Here is a 24,022-nt window from a genome sequence, read left to right as displayed (position 1 = left end):
CTCTCTCACCAGACTCTGGGGCACTCAACACGCTAGCCTGGTCCTAGTCTCTCTCACCAGACTCTGGGGCACTCCACACGCTAGCCTGGTCCTAGTCTCTCTCATCAGACTCTGGGGCACTCCATACGCTAGCCTGGTCCTAGTCTCTCTCATCAGACTCTGGGGCGCTCCACACGCTAGCCTGGTCCTAGTCTCTCTCATCAGACTCTGGGGCGCTCCACACGCTAGACTGGTCCTAGTCTCTCTCATCAGACTCTGGGGCACTCCACACGCTAGCCTGGTCCTAGTCTCTCTCATCAGACTCTGGGGCGCTCCACACGCTAGCCTGGTCCTAGTCTCTCTCATCAGACTCTGGGGCGCTCCACACGCTAGCCTGGTCCTAGTCTCTCTCACCAGACTCTGGGGCGCTCAACACGCTAGCCTGGTCCTAGTCTCTCTCATCAGGCTCTAGGGCGCTCCACACGCTAACCTGGTCCTAGTCTCTCTCATCACACTCTGGGGTGATCCACACGCTAGCCTGGTCCTAGTCTCTCTCACCAGACTCTGGGGCGCTCAACACGCTAGCCTGGTCCTAGTCTCTCTCACCAAGCTCTAGGGCGCGCCACCCCAGCTGGGGCACAGCGGCTGTGAGAAGAAACTAGCTTTTTCCCGTATTCACAAAGCGCTCATAGTAGGAGTGCTGATCTAGGATCAGGTCCCCCTGTCCATATATAATCAGATTCATTATGATTTAAGACTGAAATTAGACCCTAGATTCCTACTATGAGACGCATTGTGAATATGGGCCCTGATCTCAGGTATGTGCTTTAACCTACTGAGGCACATGCAGTACAGATACATGAAGTTGAAACGGCATGATAACAATATTCAGATGAGTTGTTTTACCTGCTGATCTGGGACCAGGCTACAGTAGGTCTGTGCAACAGTGACTTACAAATCTGTTATCTTAATTTGATCACTCTGTCACAGAGAATTTCCCTGCGCAGCAGGACATACAAATTGTAGTATAATTGTATTTAAGGTTTAAAAAGGCTTCTAAAGTTTGTCATTTCCACTTTAACATTTCAGACTTGATTTGCCCTTAAAAAAAATGTGTCAACCCCTACAAAAATGTCCATTACTTATATTTCACATAATAATTCATATTACCTGTTGCTGCAGGATTATTTTCCTGCTGTGAGAAGCAGGGTCAAATTAAGAGATGGCTCATCTGTATAGATAAATATTGGTATTACAGATCTGGGACCAGATGGTAAATCTACAGGATATTATTTTATGGACAATTTTTTTGCTTCACTATGCTGCTCCCCAGATTACAGCTCCACTGAAATACACATTGTAATGGTCACTGGACAAGGGGACATTTGCAAATGTATGGAAGCATGCTAAACTGTGTCCAATCCCGAAAGACAGCAAACCTGCTGTTACTCCTGCCAATGGTCGACCAATTAGTCTACTCCCTTCACTCAGTAAGATATTGGAGGGTATTGTGAGTAGACAAATATGGGAGTACATGGAAAATAATGATCTGATAACAGCCAATCAGCATGCTTATTGCAGAAACCATTCCACTACCACTGCATTGGTTGACATGCCTGACCAGTGGCTCAATGCTATGGATAATGGCAGGTTTGTGGGTGTACTATTTTTAGATTTCAGTGCAGCATTTTATTTAGTGGATCATTAAATATTTTTGACAAAAGTATTGCATTATGGGTTTAAGAAGGCAGCATTGAAGTGGGTACAGTCATATCTAACTGACAGGAAAGTCCATCTATATCAATGGGTAGTTTTCTACGCCTCATGATTTAAACTGTGGAATACCACAGGGCAGCTTCCTTGGGCCACTTCTTTACTTAATATACACCAACAACCGTCCTTATGCCTTATCTGAAACTCAAGTTACTATATTTGCAGATTATACTACAATTTATACAGCAAGACAATCGGTTCAACGGGTACAGCAAGCTTTACAAGTAGATCTGGGAAATATCAGGGAGTGGGTTTGCCGGAACGAACTTGTTTTGAACACCAAGGAATCCGAGGTTATATTGGTCTGTTCCACCAGGAAAAGGCCAACACAGCATAGGATACAATTAAGTATGGGGGAAGTACAAATTGAGGAAGTGGCAGAAACCAAACTACTAGGGGTGCAGCTAGACAACCGCTTATCATGGTTGTCAAATAACTAATCTATGTAAAATATATATTTTTTAAAAAACTGCATGCATGATCAGAAGGAAAGCTAAATATTTTCCCTTGAAACATTCTTAAACTAACAATCCAAGCATTAATTGGGAGTCAGGTGAACTCCTGTTCTGTGGTCTGGGAAAATGCATCAGAAAGTGAAATTAGGAGGCTGCAGATTGCAGAGAACAAAGCAGCAAAGATTGTTTTAAGGTGGAGATATGGTTATTATGTTGTAGTCATGCTCAATGCTCTTGGTTGGTCATCAATCAACAAGATAATTAAAAAAAAAACATGCTTATTTTATTTCACAATGTACACCATTTAAAATGGCCAAACTCTATTCACAACAGTATTCAGTTGGTAAGAGACAGACATTCAGTAAATACTAGGAATATATTGTCCACCATCTAGAGTTGAAGTCAGAAGTTTACATACACCGTGGCCAAATACATTAAAATCAGTTTTTCACAATTCCTGACATTTTAATCCTAGTAAAAATTCCCTCTCTTAGGTCAGTTAGGATCACCACTTTATTTTAAGAATATGAAATGTCAGAATAATAGTAGAATACATTTATTTAAGCTTTTATTTATTTCATCACATTCCCAGTGAGTCAGAAGTTTACCTACACTCAATTAGTATTTGGTAGCATTGCCTTTAAATTGTTTAACTTGGGTCAAATGTTTCGTGTAGCCTTCCCCAAGCTTCCCACAATAAGTTGGGTGAATTTTGGCAAATTCCTGTCGTGGAAATTTCCTGTATTACCAAATCATGAGAGAGCAAACCACACACAAGTCAAAGTTAACATAAAGTCCATCTTTAATTATATGAGCTTCACCATAGCCCTGTGACTCTCAGATCAATTCAGTGTCCATAAATGAATTCTCTGAGAGTGCTGACAAAACAGTCCTTAGTATCATTTATAGCTAAGACACACCCATCAAAACTCACATGACGAATAACAGATCTTAGGAACATTACACAAAGAACCTTTTACCAGAAAAAAGAGTATCCCATAATTTATAGCATTAGCTATAAATTATTGTTCAGTTTGGTCTCCTAAACAAAGCTCTTATCTCATTCTTGGTACCACTTAGGACCCAGACATTACCTCATCCAATGGCATATATCAATTGTCAATTTCTAGATACTCCCATAAAAAATACAACCCCTCCTGGACAAGCTTACAGAGAAAATGAAAATGTGATTGTATTATACATTGTATTTGAATATGTAAGGTCTTTTGGAAGATTAGTCTAAATAAGGACTAAAATAGATCCTAATAAAATTTAATTCCTCTCTCTCATTTCTCTCTCCCTCATTTATCTCTCACATTCCTCTCTCTCTCTCTCTCTCTCTCTCTCTCTCTCTCTCTCTCTCTCTCTCTCTCTCTCTGTCTCTGTCTCTCTGTCGTTCTCTGTCTGTCTCTCCTCTCTCTGTCTCTCTCTGTCTCTATCTATCTCTCTCTCTCTCAACTCTCTCTGTCGGTCTCTCTCTCTCCATGTGGCCAATCTCCCTGTTTTGCTGCCTGTTCAGGCTTCTGAGGGATCAGTGTTCTGAGTCAGACTCCCTAGTGATCTGAGTGTCGTTCTGTCTGTATGCCAGTCATTCTCTGGGGCAGACAGACAGATGGCCTGACGTCTGGGCTGAGACACAGGGACTTAGCTGTAGATGACTCACCAGTACAGCTAAACACTTCCTGGGAACTGTCTCTTCATTGACCAATAATTACACTGGTAATTTACCTGACCCCCCCCCGCTCTCTCTCGGTCTCTTGACCCTCCCTCTCTCGCGCTCTCCCTTTCTCCCTCGCTCTCTCTCTTTCTCGCCTTTCTTTCCTACCTGTTTCCACAGAACTAAAGATATGTGTCCATAGCAACAGCCATTATTTAGCCTTGACAGATGTATTGTGTCAACCAGGATGGTTGCAGAATATTTGAATTATCCTAGTCGAGTTTCAGGTCCCTGGGCATGATACCTTATCTGTGGTTTTATCTCAGTACATGGAGGGACAATGATTGCAGTATAGCTCCACACGCACGCGTCAGTGATAAGGAGGAGGTGACGTCATGGCTCCCATGATAAGGAGGAGGTGACGTCATGGCTCCCATGATAAGGAGGAGGTGACGTCATGGCTCCCATGATAAGGAGGAGGTGACGTCATGGCTCCCATGATAAGGAGGAGGTGATGTCATGGCTCCCATGATAAGGAGGAGGTGATTGTCATGGCTCCCATGATAAGGAGGAGGTGATGTTATGGCTCCCATGATGAGGAGGTGATTGTTATGGCTCCCATGATAAGGAGGAGGTGATTGTCATGGCTCCCATGATAAGGAGGAGGTGATTGTTATGGCTCCCATGATAAGGAGGAGGTGATTGTTATGGCTCCCATGATAAGGAGGAGGTGATTGTTATGGCTCCCATGATAAGGAGGAGGTGATTGTTATGGCTCCCATGATAAGGAGGAGGTGACGTCATGGCTCCCATGATAAGGAGGAGGTGATTGTCATGGCTCCCATGATAAGGAGGAGGTGATGTTATGGCTCCCATGATGAGGAGGAGGTGATGTAATGGCTCCCATGATAAGGAGGAGGTGATGTTATGGCTCCCATGATAAGGAGGAGTTGATGTTATGGCTCCCATGATAAGGAGGAGTTGATGTTATGGCTCCCATGATAAGGAGGAGGTGATTGTTATGGGAAAGGCCAGCGTTGTCACAGGTGACCCAAACAATGGTGTGTCTCTTTTCTTGTAGGAAGTCTAGGAGGTGGGGTCTGGGAAATTAGGAAATTGTGAAGCAAATTGCAAAATGGCCTCAGCATGTCGCTGTGTTACTGTCCTTGTGTGTGTGACTGAGTGTGCTCTTATGTGCATACACTTGCCTTGTCTGATAGTGCACAAGTTTTGACCAGAATGACACCGTAGTCCCTAAATAGTGCACTACTTCAACCAAATAAATTGTATTGGTGGCATACACATATTTTGCAGATGTGATCGCAGATGCAGCGAAATGCTTATATTTCTAGCTCCAACAGTGCAGTAATACCTAATAATACACAATAATACACAATAATACACACCAATCCAACAGTGCAGTAATCCCTAACGATACACAATAATACACACCGATCCAACAGTGCAGTAATACCTAATAATACACAATAATACACACCAATCCAACAGTGCAGTAATACCTAACGATACACAATAATACACACCAATCCAACAGTGCAGTAATCCCTAACGATACACAATAATACACACCAATCCAACAGTGCAGTAATCCCTAACGATACACAATAATACACACCAATCCAACAGTGCAGTAATCCCTAACGATACACAATAATACACACCAATCCAACAGTGCAGTAATCCCTAACGATACACAATAATACACACCAATCCAACAGTGCAGTAATCCCTAACGATACACAATAATACACACCAATCCAACAGTGCAGTAATCCCTAACGATACACAATAATACACACCAATCCAACAGTGCAGTAATCCCTAACGATACACAATAATACACACCAATCCAACAGTGCAGTAATCCCTAACGATACACAATAATACACACCAATCCAACAGTGCAGTAATCCCTAACGATACACAATAATACACACCAATCCAACAGTGCAGTAATCCCTAACGATACACAATAATACACACCAATCCAACAGTGCAGTAATCCCTAACGATACACAATAATACACACCAATCCAACAGTGCAGTAATCCCTAACGATACACAATAATACACACCAATCCAACAGTGCAGTAATCCCTAACGATACACAATAATACACACCAATCCAACAGTGCAGTAATACCTAATAATACACAATAATACACACCAATCCAACAGTGCAGTAATACCTAACGATACACAATAATACACACCAATCCAACAGTGCAGTAATCCCTAATAATACACAATAATACACACCAATCCAACAGTGCAGTAATCCCTAACGATACACAATAATACACACCAATCCAACAGTGCAGTAATCCCTAACGATACACAATAATACACACCAATCCAACAGTGCAGTAATCCCTAACGATACACAATAATACACACCAATCCAACAGTGCAGTAATCCCTAACGATACACAATAATACACACCAATCCAACAGTGCAGTAATCCCTAACGATACACAATAATACACACCAATCCAACAGTGCAGTAATACCTAACGATACACAATAATACACACCAATCCAACAGTGCAGTAATAACTAACAATACACAATAATACACACCAATCCAACAGTGCAGTAATACCTAACGATACACAATAATACACACCAATCCAACAGTGCAGTAATCCCTAACGATACACAATAATACACACCAATCCAACAGTGCAGTAATACCTAACGATACACAATAATACACACCAATCCAACAGTGCAGTAATAACTAACGATACACAATAATACACGCCAATCCAACAGTGCAGTAATACCTAATAATACACAGTAATACACACCAATCCAACAGTGCAGTAATACCTAATAATACACAATAATACACAACAATCCAACAGTGCAGTAATAACTAACAATACACAATAATACACACCAATCCAACAGTGCAGTAATACCTAATAATACACAATAATACACACCAATCCAACAGTGCAGTAATACCTAATAATACACAATAATACACACCAATCCAACAGTGCAGTAATACCTAATAATACACAATAATACACACCAATCCAACAGTGCAGTAATACCTAATAATACACAATAATACACACCAATCCAACAGTGCAGTAATAACTAACAATACACAATAATACACACCAATCCAACAGTGCAGTAATACCTAATAATACACAATAATACACACCAATCCAACAGTGCAGTAATACCTAATAATACACATTACACAGACCTGTAATTGGATGGAGACCACAACAAATTACCATAGGAAGGCTTTTCCCATTTCCTCTGACTCAAGATCTCCAATAGGGACAGGAAGCTGGTGAAAGTGTGTGTGGAGGTTAGATTACATTGAATCGTGTGTTGTCACATGGTGTTGTTACAGGTAACATACTGTGCTGTACGGCTGCAAGGTGATTTTGCAGTGTTTTGATGACGAGATAAGGATCTCACTTGTGCAGCCCTAGTCTGTCTCCCACCTTTAACTGTGTGTGTGTTAGGTAAGTAGGTAAACAGCATATTGAAACGGATTGACTTTACACAGGGTTGGCTCTAGGATACTCGTACCCGCAACCTTTCGGTTGCCAGCTCCCTCCCCACCAGATTCTCCTTCAAATTCAGGATTTTCACCGACGACCCTCTGGCTCCTAGCCCGCTGCTCTAACCTCTCTGCCGCTAGGGCTAAACCCAGTGAAACGGGACCCACCAACATGACTACTTTCACTGGCCGCTCTCACTCTTGTTTACCATGACAACTGTGGGAGGGTGGGGGGTGTCCAGTGTGTAGGACAGGGTGTGTGTGTGTGTGTGTGAGTATATCTCTAGCCACCTGTCACTTGTGCAAGTCTGTTGTTATGCCAGGTGTTTCTGGGTGAATGAGTTCCCAAGACCCATACTGCAAACTGGCTGCTATGTCACATGTAAGCAACTGAGTCAAGCTTTCTTTGATTGAAATCTTAAATTAATCAATGCTCAATGCTCTTTTTTTCTGTGTTCTCCTTACAGATTCATGTACCTAGATTGATTTGAGCTTCAGGGACATTGTATGATCATATGAAATGTAATCAAGATAAATACCAAGGTCCATTTAAGAGATATGGCTCAAGGACCCAATAGCATGCATGTCTTAGTTCTAATGAACTGCACACACATCATCTCAATACTCATCCCAACAATAAATCCAATGATAATCTTTCCTCTGTATCTACAACGATGTCATATGTTTCAGTGCACACACTTTAAAGAACGCTATTATACTTCAGTCTACAGTAGATAAACTACTTTGGTAATTCAACACATAGTGGCATCCATTTTACACGTCTGTTGACTAGTCTTTGTTTTTGTCATTGTTGTACCAAGTATTTACAGGTTAGTGCTATCCGGAATCATTGGGACATCCCGACCCTAAACCCTAACCTTAACCCTTACCATTTTACATGTCAACTTCAATGGGCTAGGGACGTACCAACGATCCCAGATAGCAAGAATCAATATTTACATCGCAACTCACTCTGCTGTATGCTCATTGGTCTCCCATTCAGTTCCATTTCCAATCAAATCAATAGAACTGTATTGATTGTAAATATTGACAGTTGCCAGCCACAGAAACACAGTGAAAAGGAGTAGAGAGATCATAAACTTAGCCATAATGACAAAGTTATCAGAGCCATTCACACCCACATAGATCAGAGAGACTGATCCCTGACCTCTGAGTGGCCCATGTCTGTGATGGAAGATAAGACACACAAAAGAAGGTTGTGTCATTGTCTGCACGCTCTTTGTTCACTCCCACTAAACATTTTTAATTCAGCGTTCAGCGATACAAACTAAATGTTTCGACTGACCTTGTTCAGATCCTGTGCCAACTTTTTAAATGTGCCTTCAGATAAGACTCCTAGGCTGCGTTTACACAGGCAGCCCAATTCTGATCTTTTTGACCAATCACATCAGATCATTGCACATCAGATCTTTTTCAGTACTGATCCGATTGGTCAAAAGACCAGTTAGTGCCAAAAAAGGATCCCTATGTAAATGCAGCAAAAGACACACAAAACAAACTCATACAAACTCAGTGTTTCGACTGACCTTGTCCAGCTCACGTGCCTAGTTTGAATGTACTTTCAGACTCCTAGACACACAGTATAACTTGCTGCTGCTCGTCCTTAACTCTCATCTATTCTTCTCTGTCAGCATGTCTGCTACTGTCACCTCCCTAGCCCTCATATATTCTTCTTTGTCAGCCATGTTAGATAATAAAACCCATTCCATTCCCTTGTACAGTATCCCTACAATACCTCTCTGTATCTCTGTCTCTACCTGCCACACAGAGATTAGAACGTCCAGCCAGCCTATATCTCTGCTCCTCTCCTCACAATGCCCTTTCAGTTCCTGATACCTACGGTGCTAGGCAGCTCTGATTGGCTGAGCTATGTCTATGTGGCAAGACAAGACTGTGTGATTGGTCTTTGCAGTGAGGTGAGAGCATGTGATTGGTCTTTGCAGTGAGGTGAGAGCATGTGATTGGTCAGTGCAGCAAGATATTTGCGTATGATTGGTCGTTGCAGTTGAGATAACAGCATGTCATTGTCCTGTTGTATTGTGCAGTGCCTGGAGACGCTGAGGTCAGGGCAGATGGACATGCAGAAGTTCATCGCCGACGGCTGCAAGGAGGCTCTGCTGGAGGAGAAGAGACGCTTCTGCTTCCTGGTGGACAAACACTGCACCTTCTCCTATCAGATCGCTGCCTTCCACGACAAGGTATTGGAACTATGCTACAGTGCCTCCTAGGTTCTCAGTCAGTAGAAAACCTGAACATGATTTCAATCCATTAAAATGATGGGGGTTTTAAGGGGATGTGGGCTAGAGGCTAGGGGTGGAATTTGGAACCAGATTGCACAGACTATTTCCATGAATTTACCATAACCACCATCTGTGTACCACGTTTATTATACAAATGTCTAGCGGGGTACCAAATCACAAATCCAAGGCTCCCATTCTACAGTACTATGACTGCTGCTGTTCCTTCTCTGACCCCAGGCCAGAGACATGCTTTTCGGGAAGCTGCCCACCTGGCAGGACAAGTGTGGCGATGCCACCAACGTGCCCGAGAGCGTGATGTCTATGATTGAGGGTCTTCGCACCCCAGTGTCCATCACCCCCCAGGCCTCCCCCATGTCCCAGAGACACAGTAGGGTGAGAAGGCAGTCACTCATTCATTAACCATTTAGAAAACAATTTATTAATTAGAATATCTAATTCTGATTCAATGTGAGAGGGCGAGAGAACACAGCACAGATACCTTGTGATGACACTATGGCTTCACTGATTGAATCATAATAATGAAATGGTAAAAACCTGTAATACCTGTACTACTAATGTACCACTACCAGTGGCAGGTTAACTACTAATGTACCACTACCAGTGGCAGGCAAACTACTAATGTACCACTACCAGTGGCAGGTAAACTACTAATGTACCACTACCAGTGGCAGGTTAACTACTAATGTACCACCACCAGTGGCAGGTAAACTACTAATGTACCACTACCAGTGGCAGGTAAACTACTAATGTACCACTACCAGTGGCAGGTAAACTACTAATGTACCACTACCAGTGGCAGGTAAACTACTAACGTACCACAACCAGTGGCAGGTAAACTACTAATGTACCACTACCAGTGGCAGGTAAACGACTAATGTACCACTACCAGTGGCAGGTAAACTACTAATGTACCACTACCAGCGGCAGGTAAATGACTAATGTACCACTAGCAGTGGCAGGTAAACTACTAATGTACCACTACCAGTGGCAGGTTAACTACTAATGTACCACTACCAGTGGCAGGTAAACTACTAATGTACCACTACCAGTGGCAGGTAAACTACTAATGTACCACTACCAGCGGCATGTAAACTACTAATGTACCACTACCCGTGGCAGGTTAACTACTAATGTACCACTACCAGTGACAGGTTAACTACTAATGTACCACTACCAGTGGCAGGTAAACTACTAATGTACCACTACCAGTGGCAGGTTAACTACTAATGTACCACCACCAGTGGCAGGTAAACTACTAATGTACCACTACCAGTGGCAGGTAAACTACTAATGTACCACTACCAGTGGCAGGTAAACTACTAACGTACCACAACCAGTGGCAGGTAAACTACTAATGTACCACTACCAGTGGCAGGTTAACTACTAATGTACCACTACCAGTGGCAGGTAAACTACTAATGTACCACTACCAGTGGCATGTAAACTACTAATGTACCACTACCCGTGGCAGGTTAACTACTAATGTACCACTACCAGTGACAGGTTAACTACTAATGTACCACTACCAGTGGCAGGTTAACTACTAATGTACCACTACCAGTGGCAGGTTAACTACTAATGTACCACTACCAGTGGCAGGTAAACTACTAATGTACCAGTGGCAGGTTAACTACTAATGTACCACTACCAGTGGCAGGTTAACTACTAATGTACCACTACCAGTGGCAGGTTAACTACTAATGTACCACTACCTGTGGCAGGTTAACTACTAATGTACCACTACCAGTGGCAGGTTAACTACTAATGTACCACTACCAGTGGCAGGTTAACTACTAATGTACCACTACCAGTGGCAGGTTAACTACTAATGTACCACTACCAGTGGCAGGTTAACTACTAATGTACCACTACCAGTGGCAGGTTAACTACTAATGTACCACTACCAGTGGCAGGTAAACTACTAATGTACCACTACCAATGACAGGTTAACTAATAATGTACCACTACCAGTGGCAGGTTAACTACTAATGTACCACTACCAATGGCAGGTTAACTAGTAATGTACCACTACCAGTGGCATGTTAACTACTAATGTACCACTACCAGTGGCAGGTTAACCACTAGACGGCAGGTAGCTTAATGGTTAGAGCGTTGGATTAGTAACCGAAAGGTTGCAAGATCGAATCCCAGAGCTGACAAGGTAAAAATCTGTCGTTCTGCCCCTGAACAAGGCAGTTAACCCACTGTTCCTAGGCCGTTATTGTAAATAAGAATTTGTTATTAAAAAATAATAATGTACCACTTCCAATGGCAGGTTAACTACTAACAACTGTACATTCTAGCACTCATACTATCCCCTTCCTGTGTTCCACTTCCTATGGTCAGAGCAACTCCATATTCCGGGACACAGTTCCACCCCCTGCCCCGGCACTGAAGGCTCAGACCAGCCCATTGGCCAGTATGTTCACGCAGGACACACCCACAACAAACTCAGTCACCAGAGAGACTGAGAGTGGCACAGGTAGTGTGTGTGTGTGTGTTCGTATGTGTGTGTGTGTGTGTGTTCGCATGTCCTCCCCGCTGATCGCTGGTGTGTGTGTTTGTATGTGGGTGCATGCATGGACCTGTGTACATGTCTGTGTATTAACCCTTCTCTCTCCCTCTCTCTCCAGACTACAGGGACAATGGAGGGGAGGAGAGTGGCGGTCTAGGTCCCAGGTCAGTGTCTGTGGCCACAGGACTCAACAACATTGTGAAGAGACCCAGGGTCCGCACCATCTTCCCCCACACCTCTGGGACCAACTCTACGCTGCTCAGCTTTGACGAGGGAGACATCATCACCCTGCTCATACCTGACGAGAGGGACGGATGGCTCTACGGAGAACTGGAGAAAACCAGACAGTAAGTTAGACAGACACATACGGTGATGCATGCATACACACACACACACTAGGGCTGGGCAATATGGCCAAAATATCATATTTTTCACATTTTTGATGGTATTTTCTGTTTTTGATTAATAAAAGTTATATATTTGCTTTATGAGTAGTGCGTGACAACACATATATTCTAATTGATTTCAATCGGTCCTTCTCCATTTGGATTGTTTTATACTGTTCAATACAACTTCAACCTAAAATCATGTTGTATTATTTTCCATCCATTTCTGCATTCCCTGCACTCATTTGAGATAATTTCCATACTGCCACAATATGGGAAAAATACTAGGCCTTATTTTAACCAAATGTTGCAATTGCGATTTAATTCAAAACCCTTGGGCGAACTTTTGGAATCATGGAAATAGAATGTTTATTCTATGGTTAGAATATAAATAATAGTGTTGTTTGACATGACAACAAATGAAAATGCCATGGATGAGTTATTGTGACAGGGTAGGAACCAAAGTGATGTTCGGTGTTTCCTAGGGGACCATATGATCTTTGGCTACATTAAAACTTTATTCATATGGCCAACATATTCATGCTTCGCCTATTCCTCTTTGATTTAGAAGATACTGTTGCACAAACAACATGCTGATTTAAGCCTCCACCAGTCCTGGAATCAGGCTGTATTAGCTAGCTACGTTTGCTCTGACTCAGTCCTGGTATCAGGCTGTATTAGTTAGCTACGTTTGCTCTGACTCAGTCCTGGTATCAGGCTGTATTAGTTAGCTACGTTTGCTCTGACTCAGTCCTGGTATCAGGCTGTATTAGTTAGCTACGTTTGCTCTGACTCAGTCCTGGTATCAGGCTGTATTAGCTAGCTACGTTTGCTCTGACTCAGTCCTGGTATCAGGCTGTATTAGTTAGCTACGTTTGCACTGACTCAGTACTTTATTAGCTAGTTAGCTCGCCAGCTAACTAGAAAATACAAACTAGCTGTTGTAATTATAGAACACTTGTGGATTTATATTAAGATCAAAGTGGAAACAACATCGTTGTCATCAACATTGTTGCATGTGCTGCATTGACCATGCAGACTGAACGAAAGTGTCTCGTGGTCAAAGCAACAACAAATGCGCTCCTTGAGTGAAGGGGTGGGACTAGGTCTATGTCGCAAAGCAGCAGGGAGAGAGAGAGAGCAGAGAGGGGTGACTCAAGTAGCAGAGTAAACTATAAAAATGAACTTTACATACGGCGTATCACATTTAACAAACCAAACATTAAAATACTGTGATAGAAGGTAAAGTAAAAACCCAAACCGTTTCGTGCATCAATACCTGCATATAGTCAAATATGGTATACCGCCCAGCCCTAACGCACACACATGCATTTATACACACACCGCCAGCTGCTGTGTGCATGTGGTAGTTCCGGTCCTGATTAGATGTTGATTTGATTGAGCTCCCCTTAACTGGACCACTCCAGGTGGGGCTGGCTGGGCGCCGTGCTCTGGGATCGCTAAGAGCTGCCTGGGAGCCGGCACACACTGGGGAATACAATCAGCACATGGCTGGAGGCAGAAAGACACAGAGGAGACAGGAGGGGAGGAGTGGGGGTAGAGGGGGAAAGAAGTAGAGAAAGGAGAGAATCACAGCCAAATGAATCTCTGATGTTTTTGCTGGATCAAGGCTCAAAATGAACTTTATAAAGGTGTTGTATTCCTGACGTGATGCTGTACATCTTCTTTACAGATTCTACAGATGATGGACTCTTATATATGTCAAAAGCAGTGCACTAAATAGGGTGTCTTTTGGGATGTTACCTAGATATGTGCCATTGATACAGTGTAGGGTTCTTGTGGAGCTCCCTGCAGTGTGATGTCATTGAGTTGATGAGACACCTATCTGTCACACCTCAGCCAGAGTGATGGATCTGGGTCAGTCACCTAGCAACACACACTGATAACATCCACATGTATCCCTCCACCACCATAGTGTGATGAAGAGTGTCATGGACAGGAATGAAATACATTTAATTAATATCCTGTGAAAACATGAATAATGAATCATATATTCATTATGTTCACAAGGCTATATGACAAAAATCTAGAATCTATGATTATTTGATACCCTTTGAGACAGTAGACTGAGAGAATGAGAGACATGTGACTGTGAAATGTTGGCCTGGTTCCAGATCAGGTTAGTGAAATGTGATCACTACCTAAACCCTACAGCATGGTTCACTGTGGTGATTTTAACAGGGAAGCTGGAAGTTGATACAGTACCCCAGCCTTTATGTATTCTAGTTAAACACTGGCCACACCCAGCTGCCCATTCTGAAGCCCAGTGAACAAATGGACAAATATGAACATTTCTCACAGGGATTTGTATGGAATCAATGATTTGTCCATTCAGAGGCCTATGATGATTATCTACCTTATTTTACCATAATGGCCTCACTTCTATCTCAACACCTGTTAGACAGCTATAGAGAGGTTGATGATACAGAATCCTGAAAAGGGGATTCTATTAAGCTACTGCATGATGGGATGGTGTGTAGAGAAGCAGGTTCCAGGGGATTGTGTACTTCAGTGTGGACGTCAATGTATTAGGATTGTCTGAGGGTTATTCAGGGGCCTGTAGGAAAAAGCTGGGGAGATGGGAGTGTAATCACCTGCCTCTCTCTCTTTTTCTTTCTCTCTCTCTCTCTCTCTCTGTTTGTCTGTGTTCCAGGAGGGGATGGTTTCCATCCTCCTATTGCCGGGCATATTCAGAGCCAATAGTGAATAACAACAGGTAAGGGGACCACTCAAGCAGGCAGGCGCACACGCACACACACACACACACACACACACACACGTTTCATCCAGACTTGTTGTCTCATAGTGTTTCCTCTACTCTCCTAATCTGACGACCTTTGCTGATCAGAATTCCCTCCTCTCTCTCCTTCATTCTTTCTCTCTTTTCTCTCTCTATCTCTCCCCCTCTCTCTCCACAGTGTGGGGGCTCCTCCCATGCGCAGTAAGAGCGTGGTGAACCTGCTCCACCAGGACACAGAGACAGATGATTCCTCCATGATCCTCCCCCCTCCTGACTACAGCGACTTCCCCAAGAGGAGTGTCCTCCCGGGCAGCAAGCAGCACTCGCCCTCCCTCTCCGCCTCCTCCAGCTCCTCTGTACACACGGTCAGTCAGAGCTATACAGTTACTAGCTACCTGCCCAGAGCTGATACTTAGTACTATACAGTTACTAGCTACCTGACCAGAGCTGATACTTTGTACTATACAGTTACTTGCTACCTGACCAGAGCTGATAGCTAGTGACTGTGTAGTACTAAGTACCTGACCTTATCTGCGGTTCTGGATCATTTCAGTCCTTCTCCATTGTCAGTTGTGTAAACAGGAGAGTTGGCTGATGTTTACATGTGCTTCCTGTCTGCACATAGGATGTTTATTTTAATAACACCTATATAACACCGTAACAATACTTAATAAACACTTAATAACAGCACTTACTGATTACAAGCCACATCAAACCATTAGCACATCCTAATTCCCTAAAGGTTGTCTATACAGTATTTGATGCCTCCTCATATTTGTGAAACCTGTATTGGATAGGATAAGATAAGATGTTACTGTATGGTACAGTATAACAGATCATAGCATTGTATAAGACCGTGGATAAGAGGATTTCCCCTTGAGCCAGTATAGTAATACAGTATAGTAATACAGTATTTTAATACAGTATAGTAGTATAGTATTTTAATACAGTATAGTAATACAGTATAGTATTTTAATACAGTATAGTAGTATAGTATTTTAATACAGTATAGTATTTTAATACAGTATAGTAATACAGTATAGTATTTTAATACAGTATAGTAATACAGTATAGTAATACAGTATAGTAGTATAGTAATACAGTATAGTATTTTAATACAGTATAGTAATACAGTATAGTAGTATAGTAATACAGTATAGTATTTTAATACAGTATAGTAATACAGTATAGTATTGTAATACAGTATAGTAATACAGTGTAGTATTGTAATACAGTATAGTAATATAGTGTAGTATTTTAATACAGTATAGTAATACAGTATAGTAATACAGTATAGTATTTTAATACAGTATAGTAATACATTCCCGGACTGTTGGACACCCTTGCGTCTGGGAGCCTCTGTCCCACTAAGGGGCTGCTGGGCTGCGGTAGAGTAGGACAGGGCTGGGCCTAGCCTGGAGGTTGTTTAAGCTAAAATACAGTAGTTTTGAATGACAGAGAAGTGTTGGCAATACCTGCAGGTGTAAAGTAGTTACAATGCATTGTGGGACACGCCATGCGTGTCTAATGCTCAACCTACACTCTAGCAATGCTCTCAACTAGCTCTGGCTTTTGCATGTATTCAAAGCCATCAGTCAAAGTTGTGGGTTTTCAAAGTGCAAAAGGCCAATCCGAGGTTGTTTGTGCTTCCCCATCCTGGCTGAATGGAAATTCATGGTAAGAAGCCTAAACACCTGCTGGCGTTGGTTTGGCTGAAGGCATACAAACAGAGAGACTCTGTCTCCTGTTTAAACTTGTGCAAGCTATAACATGTACATGTGTGTATTTATGAGGATGAGAAGATCACTCTGGTCAAACAACTCCTGTTTTCCCTGTGCAGAAAGCTACATAGAACCAAGCAAGCAGTGAAAGTCCCAGTTAATGTAAAGCTATGCAGGATCCCTCCATCCCATTTCACTAAAGCAGAAACAGCTATTGAAGCCAGACTCCTTAAACCCCCTAAAAGACATGGAGAAGCCCTGCATTGTGTTCAGTTGGTCCTTGGGCCGCCAGTTCCTCTTCGATGTGACATGTGATTTAACCCTCGCTACCCTGGCTCTCCTTTTAGTGTAATGTCAGCACCCAGAATCACATCTCCCACTACTCCATGACATCCGTCACAAGAGACTACTTTTAGTGTAATGTCAGCACATCTCCCACTACTCCATGATGTCCGTCACAAGAGACTACTTTTAGTGTAATGTCAGCACCCAGAATCACATCTCCCACTACTCCATGACATCCGTCACAAGAGACTACTTTTAGTGTAATGTCAGCACATCTCCCACTACTCCATGATGTCCGTCACAAGAGACTACTTTTAGTGTAATGTCAGCACCCAGAATCACATCTCCCACTACTCCATGATGTCCGTCACAAGAGACTACTTTTAGTGTAATGTCAGCACCCAGAATCACATCTCCCACTACTCCATGACATCCGTCACAAGAGACTACTTTTAGTGTAATGTCAGCACCTAGAATCACATCTCCCACTACTCCATGACATCCGTCACAAGAGACTACTTTTAGTGTAATGTCAGCACCCAGAATCACATCTCCCACTACTCCATGATGTCCGTCACAAGAGACTACTTTTAGTGTAATGTCAGCACCCAGAATCACATCTCCCACTACTCCATGACATCCGTCACAAGAGACTACTTTTAGTGTAATGTCAGCACCCAGAATCACATCTCCCACTACTCCATGATGTCCGTCACAAGAGACTACTTTTAGTGTAATGTCAGCACCCAGAATCACATCTCCCACTACTCCATGATGTCCGTCACAAGAGACTACTTTTAGTGTAATGTCAGCACCCAGAATCACATCTCCCACTACTCCATGATGTCCGTGACAAGAGACTACTTTTAGTGTAATGTCAGCACTCAGAATCACATCTCCCACTACTCCATGATGTCCGTCACAAGAGACTACTTTTAGTGTAATGTCAGCACTCAGAATCACATCTCCCACTACTCCATGATGTCCGTCACAAGAGACTACTTTTAGTGTAATGTCAGCACCCATAATCACATCTCCTACTACTCCATGATGTCCGTCACAAGAGACTACTTTTAGTGTAATGTCAGCACTCAGAATCACATCTCCCACTACTCCATGACATCCGTCACAAGAGACTACTTTTAGTGTAATGTCAGCACTCAGAATCACATCTCCCACTACTCCATGATGTCCGTCACAAGAGACTACTTTTAGTGTAATGTCAGCACCCAGAATCACATCTCCCACTACTCCATGACATCCGTCACAAGAAACTACTTTTAGTGTAATGTCAGCACCCAGAATCACATCTCCCACTACTCCATGACATCCGTCACAAGAGACTACTTTTAGTGTAATGTCAGCACATCTCCCACTACTCCATGATGTCCGTCACAAGAGACTACTTTTAGTGTAATGTCAGCACATCTCCCACTACTCCATGATGTCCGTCACAAGAGACTACTTTTAGTGTAATGTCAGCACCCAGAATCACATCTCCCACTACTCCATGATGTCCGTCACAAGAGACTACTTTTAGTGTAATGTCAGCACCCAGAATCACATCTCCCACTACTCCATGACATCCGTCACAAGAGACTACTTTTAGTGTAATGTCAGCACTCAGAATCACATCTCCCACTACTCCATGATGTCCGTCACAAGAGACTACTTTGAGTGTAATGTCAGCACCCAGAATCACATCTCCCACTACTCCATGACATCCGTCACAAGAGACTACTTTTAGTGTAATGTCAGCACCCAGAATCACATCTCCCACTACTCCATGATGTCTGTCACAAGAGACTACTTTTAGTGTAATGTCAGCACCCAGAATCACATCTCCCACTACTCCATGATGTCCGTCACAAGAGACTACTTTTAGTGTAATGTCAGCACCCAGAATCACATCTCCCACTACTCCATGACATCCGTCACAAGAGACTACTTTTAGTGTAATGTCAGCACCCAGAATCACATCTCCCACTACTCCATGACGTCCGTCACAAGAGACTACTTTTAGTGTAATGTCAGCACCCAGAATCACATCTCCCACTACTCCATGATGTCCGTCACAATAGACTACTTTTAGTGTAATATCAGCACTCAGAATCACATCTCCCACTACTCCATGATGTCCGTCACAAGAGACTACTTTTAGTGTAATGTCAGCACTCAGAATCACATCTCCCACTACTCCATGATGTCCGTCACAAGAGACTACTTTTAGTGTAATGTCAGCACTCAGAATCACATCTCCCACTACTCCATGATGTCTGTCACAAGAGACTACTTTTAGTGTAATGTCAGCACCCAGAATCACATCTCCCACTACTCCATGATGTCCGTCACAAGAGACTACTTTTAGTGTAATGTCAGCACCCAGAATCACATCTCCCACTACTCCATGACGTCCGTCACAAGAGACTACTTTTAGTGTAATGTCAGCACCCAGAATCACATCTCCCACTACTCCATGACGTCCGTCACAAGAGACTACTTTTAGTGTAATGTCAGCACTCAGAATCACATCTCCCACTACTCCATGATGTCCGTCACAAGAGACTACTTTTAGTGTAATGTCAGCACCCAGAATCACATCTCCCACTACTCCATGATGTCCGTCACAAGAGACTACTTTTAGTGTAATGTCAGCACCCAGAATCACATCTCCCACTACTCCATGATGTCCGTCACAAGAGACTACTTTTAGTGTAATGTCAGCACCCAGAATCACATCTCCCACTACTCCATGATGTCCGTCACAAGAGACTACTTTTAGTGTAATGTCAGCACCCAGAATCACATCTCCCACTACTCCATGATGTCCGTGACAAGAGACTACTTTTAGTGTAATGTCAGCACTCAGAATCACATCTCCCACTACTCCATGATGTCCGTCACAAGAGACTACTTTTAGTGTAATGTCAGCACTCAGAATCACATCTCCCACTACTCCATGATGTCCGTCACAAGAGACTACTTTTAGTGTAATGTCAGCACCCATAATCACATCTCCTACTACTCCATGATGTCCGTCACAAGAGACTACTTTTAGTGTAATGTCAGCACTCAGAATCACATCTCCCACTACTCCATGACATCCGTCACAAGAGACTACTTTTAGTGTAATGTCAGCACTCAGAATCACATCTCCCACTACTCCATGATGTCCGTCACAAGAGACTACTTTTAGTGTAATGTCAGCACCCAGAATCACATCTCCCACTACTCCATGACATCCGTCACAAGAAACTACTTTTAGTGTAATGTCAGCACCCAGAATCACATCTCCCACTACTCCATGACATCCGTCACAAGAGACTACTTTTAGTGTAATGTCAGCACATCTCCCACTACTCCATGATGTCCGTCACAAGAGACTACTTTTAGTGTAATGTCAGCACATCTCCCACTACTCCATGATGTCCGTCACAAGAGACTACTTTTAGTGTAATGTCAGCACCCAGAATCACATCTCCCACTACTCCATGATGTCCGTCACAAGAGACTACTTTTAGTGTAATGTCAGCACCCAGAATCACATCTCCCACTACTCCATGACATCCGTCACAAGAGACTACTTTTAGTGTAATGTCAGCACTCAGAATCACATCTCCCACTACTCCATGATGTCCGTCACAAGAGACTACTTTGAGTGTAATGTCAGCACCCAGAATCACATCTCCCACTACTCCATGACATCCGTCACAAGAGACTACTTTTAGTGTAATGTCAGCACCCAGAATCACATCTCCCACTACTCCATGATGTCTGTCACAAGAGACTACTTTTAGTGTAATGTCAGCACCCAGAATCACATCTCCCACTACTCCATGATGTCCGTCACAAGAGACTACTTTTAGTGTAATGTCAGCACCCAGAATCACATCTCCCACTACTCCATGACATTCGTCACAAGAGACTACTTTTAGTGTAATGTCAGCACCCAGAATCACATCTCCCACTACTCCATGACGTCCGTCACAAGAGACTACTTTTAGTGTAATGTCAGCACTCAGAATCACATCTCCCACTACTCCATGATGTCCGTCACAAGAGACTACTTTTAGTGTAATGTCAGCACCCAGAATCACATCTCCCACTACTCCATGATGTCCGTCACAAGAGACTACTTTTAGTGTAATATCAGCACTCAGAATCACATCTCCCACTACTCCATGATGTCCGTCACAAGAGACTACTTTTAGTGTAATGTCAGCACTCAGAATCACATCTCCCACTACTCCATGACATCCGTCACAAGAGACTACTTTTAGTGTAATGTCAGCACTCAGAATCACATCTCCCACTACTCCATGATGTCTGTCACAAGAGACTACTTTTAGTGTAATGTCAGCACCCAGAATCACATCTCCCACTACTCCATGATGTCCGTCACAAGAGACTACTTTTAGTGTAATGTCAGCACCCAGAATCACATCTCCCACTACTCCATGACGTCCGTCACAAGAGACTACTTTTAGTGTAATGTCAGCACCCAGAATCACATCTCCCACTACTCCATGACGTCCGTCACAAGAGACTACTTTTAGTGTAATGTCAGCACTCAGAATCACATCTCCCACTACTCCATGATGTCCGTCACAAGAGACTACTTTTAGTGTAATGTCAGCACCCAGAATCACATCTCCCACTACTCCATGATGTCCGTCACAAGAGACTACTTTTAGTGTAATGTCAGCACCCAGAATCACATCTCCCACTACTCCATGATGTCCGTCACAAGAGACTACTTTGAGTGTAATTAGCTGTACCTACAGTACAGGCTGGACATCCCGTTCATCACAAACACACTAGAAATAGCAACAGGAGGAAACATAAGCTGCTGCCCTCGTGGCTGTACAGGTCAGTGGTGACCCAGAGAGGGCAGGTTGTAGTTTGATGTTTGGCCCTCCTGTGTGAGAGGTTGAATGGAGAAGTCTGGGAAAGACAATACACTTCTCAACTTCTCTTTTCTTTCACTGCGGTGAAATATTCATTAGGCTACACTCTGCTGTGTCCCGAGTCCGGCCGTGTGTGTGTGCACGTGCGCTGTGTGTGGGTATGTGTGGCCATTATTATGCCTGGCTATCAGTGTACACTGAGTGTACAAAACATTGAGAACATCTTCCTAATATTTTGCCCTCAGAACAGCCACAATTGGTCTGGCCATGGACTCTACAAGGTGTTGAAAGCGTTCCACAGGAATGCTGGTCCATGTTGACTCTGAAGCTTCCCACTGATTTTTTTTTTGTCAAGTTTCCTGGATGTCCTTTGGGTGGTGGACCATTCTTGATACACACAGGAAACTGTTGAGCATGAAAAACCCAGCAGCGTTGCAGTTCTTAACACAAACCATTGCGCCTGGCACCTATTACCACATCCTGTTCAAAGGCACTTCAATGTTTTGTCTTGCCCATTCACCCTCTGAGTGACACACATACACAATCCATGTCTCAATTATCTCAAGGCTTAAAAATCCTTCTTTAACCCGTCTCCTCCCCTTCATCTACACTGACTGAAGTGGATTTAACAGGTGACATCAATGAGGGATCATATCTTTCACCTGGTCAGTCTGTCATGGAAATGTTCATCGTGTTTTGTACACTCAGTGTACATACATCTGGTGGCACGGCTCCGACCCAGCCTTCCATTGGATTCCACTCTGGGTGAACCTGACACCTGGAACCTGACACTCTCCTTCTCTTTCCTTCTCTGCTTCTCCCCTCTCTCTCTCTGCTTCTCTCCTCTCTCTCCCTGTCTGACTTCCCTCTCTCTCCCTGTCTGTCTTCCCTCTCTCTCCCTGTCTGTCTTCCCTCTCTCTCCCTGTCTGTCTTCCCTCTCTCTCCCTGTCTGTCTTCCCTCTCTCTCCCTGTCTGTCTTCCCTCTCTCTCCCTGTCTGACTTCCCTCTCTCTCCCTGTCTGTCTTCCCTCTCTCTCCCTGTCTGTCTTCCCTCTCTCTCCCTGTCTGTCTTCCCTCTCTCTCCCTGTCTGACTTCCCTCTCTCTCCCTGTCTGACTTCCCTCTCTCTCCCTGTCTGACTTCCCTCTCTCTCCCTGTCTGACAGACTCTTTCTGCCCCGGCCACCCATCTCCCTCCCTCTTTCTGCCCCGGCCTCCCATCTCTCTCCCTCTTTCTGCCCCGGCCACCCATCTCTCTCCCTCTTTCTGCCCCGGACACCCATCTCTCTCCCTCTTTCTGCCCTGGCCTCCCATCTCTCTCCCTCTGTCTGTCTCGGCCCCCCATCTCTCTCACTCTTTCTGCCCTGGCCTCCCATCTCTCTCCCTCTTTCTGCCCTGGCCTCCCATCTCTCTCCCTCTGTCTCTCTGGCCTGGCCCCCCCATCTCTCTCCCTCTGTCTGCCTCGGCCCCCCATCTCTCTCCCTCTTTCTCTCTCCCTCTGTCTCTCTGGCCCGTCCCCCCATCTCTCTCCCTCTTTCTCTCTCCCTCTGTCTCTCTGCCCTGGCCACCCATCTCTCTCCCTCTGTCTCTCTGGCCCGGAACCCCATCTCTCTCCCTCTGTCTCTCTGGCCCGGCCCCCCATCTCTCTCCCTCTCTGTCCCAGCCCCCATCTCTCTCCGTCTCTCTGGCCCGGCCCCCCCATCTCTCTCCCTCTCTCTCTGTCCCATCTCTCTCCCTCTGTCTCTCTGCCCTG

General features: G+C 43.8%; 2 protein-coding genes across 6 annotated transcripts in view; one reads left to right on the top strand and one right to left on the bottom strand.

Annotated features, from left to right (window-relative positions):
- Positions 1-24,022, bottom strand: part of LOC110538788 (brain protein I3) — a 698,720-nt gene that overhangs the window by 653,047 nt on the left and 21,651 nt on the right. The window contains exon 4 of one of the 4 annotated variants that reach the window (XR_005035607.1): positions 1,150-1,155. The exons of the other annotated variants lie outside the window; for them this stretch is intronic. The gene's annotated coding sequence lies outside the window, so the exon portion shown is untranslated. The remainder of the gene's footprint in view (positions 1-1,149; positions 1,156-24,022) is intronic. 4 annotated transcript variants of the gene reach the window in all.
- LOC110485238 (brain-specific angiogenesis inhibitor 1-associated protein 2-like protein 1) overlaps positions 1-24,022 on the top strand; it is a 74,783-nt gene that overhangs the window by 39,381 nt on the left and 11,380 nt on the right. For both annotated transcript variants that reach the window (XM_036941580.1, XM_036941579.1), the window contains 6 exons: positions 9,482-9,634; positions 9,914-10,069; positions 12,044-12,179; positions 12,331-12,559; positions 15,273-15,335; positions 15,538-15,724. In XM_036941580.1, coding sequence (XP_036797475.1) covers positions 9,482-9,634; positions 9,914-10,069; positions 12,044-12,179; positions 12,331-12,559; positions 15,273-15,335; positions 15,538-15,724 — 924 coding nt within the window. The remainder of the gene's footprint in view (positions 1-9,481; positions 9,635-9,913; positions 10,070-12,043; positions 12,180-12,330; positions 12,560-15,272; positions 15,336-15,537; positions 15,725-24,022) is intronic.

This window comes from Oncorhynchus mykiss, chromosome 13 (genome assembly GCF_013265735.2).
Source record: "Oncorhynchus mykiss isolate Arlee chromosome 13, USDA_OmykA_1.1, whole genome shotgun sequence".
Taxonomy (NCBI): domain Eukaryota; kingdom Metazoa; phylum Chordata; class Actinopteri; order Salmoniformes; family Salmonidae; genus Oncorhynchus; species Oncorhynchus mykiss.
This window is presented reverse-complemented; position numbering and strand designations above follow the sequence as displayed.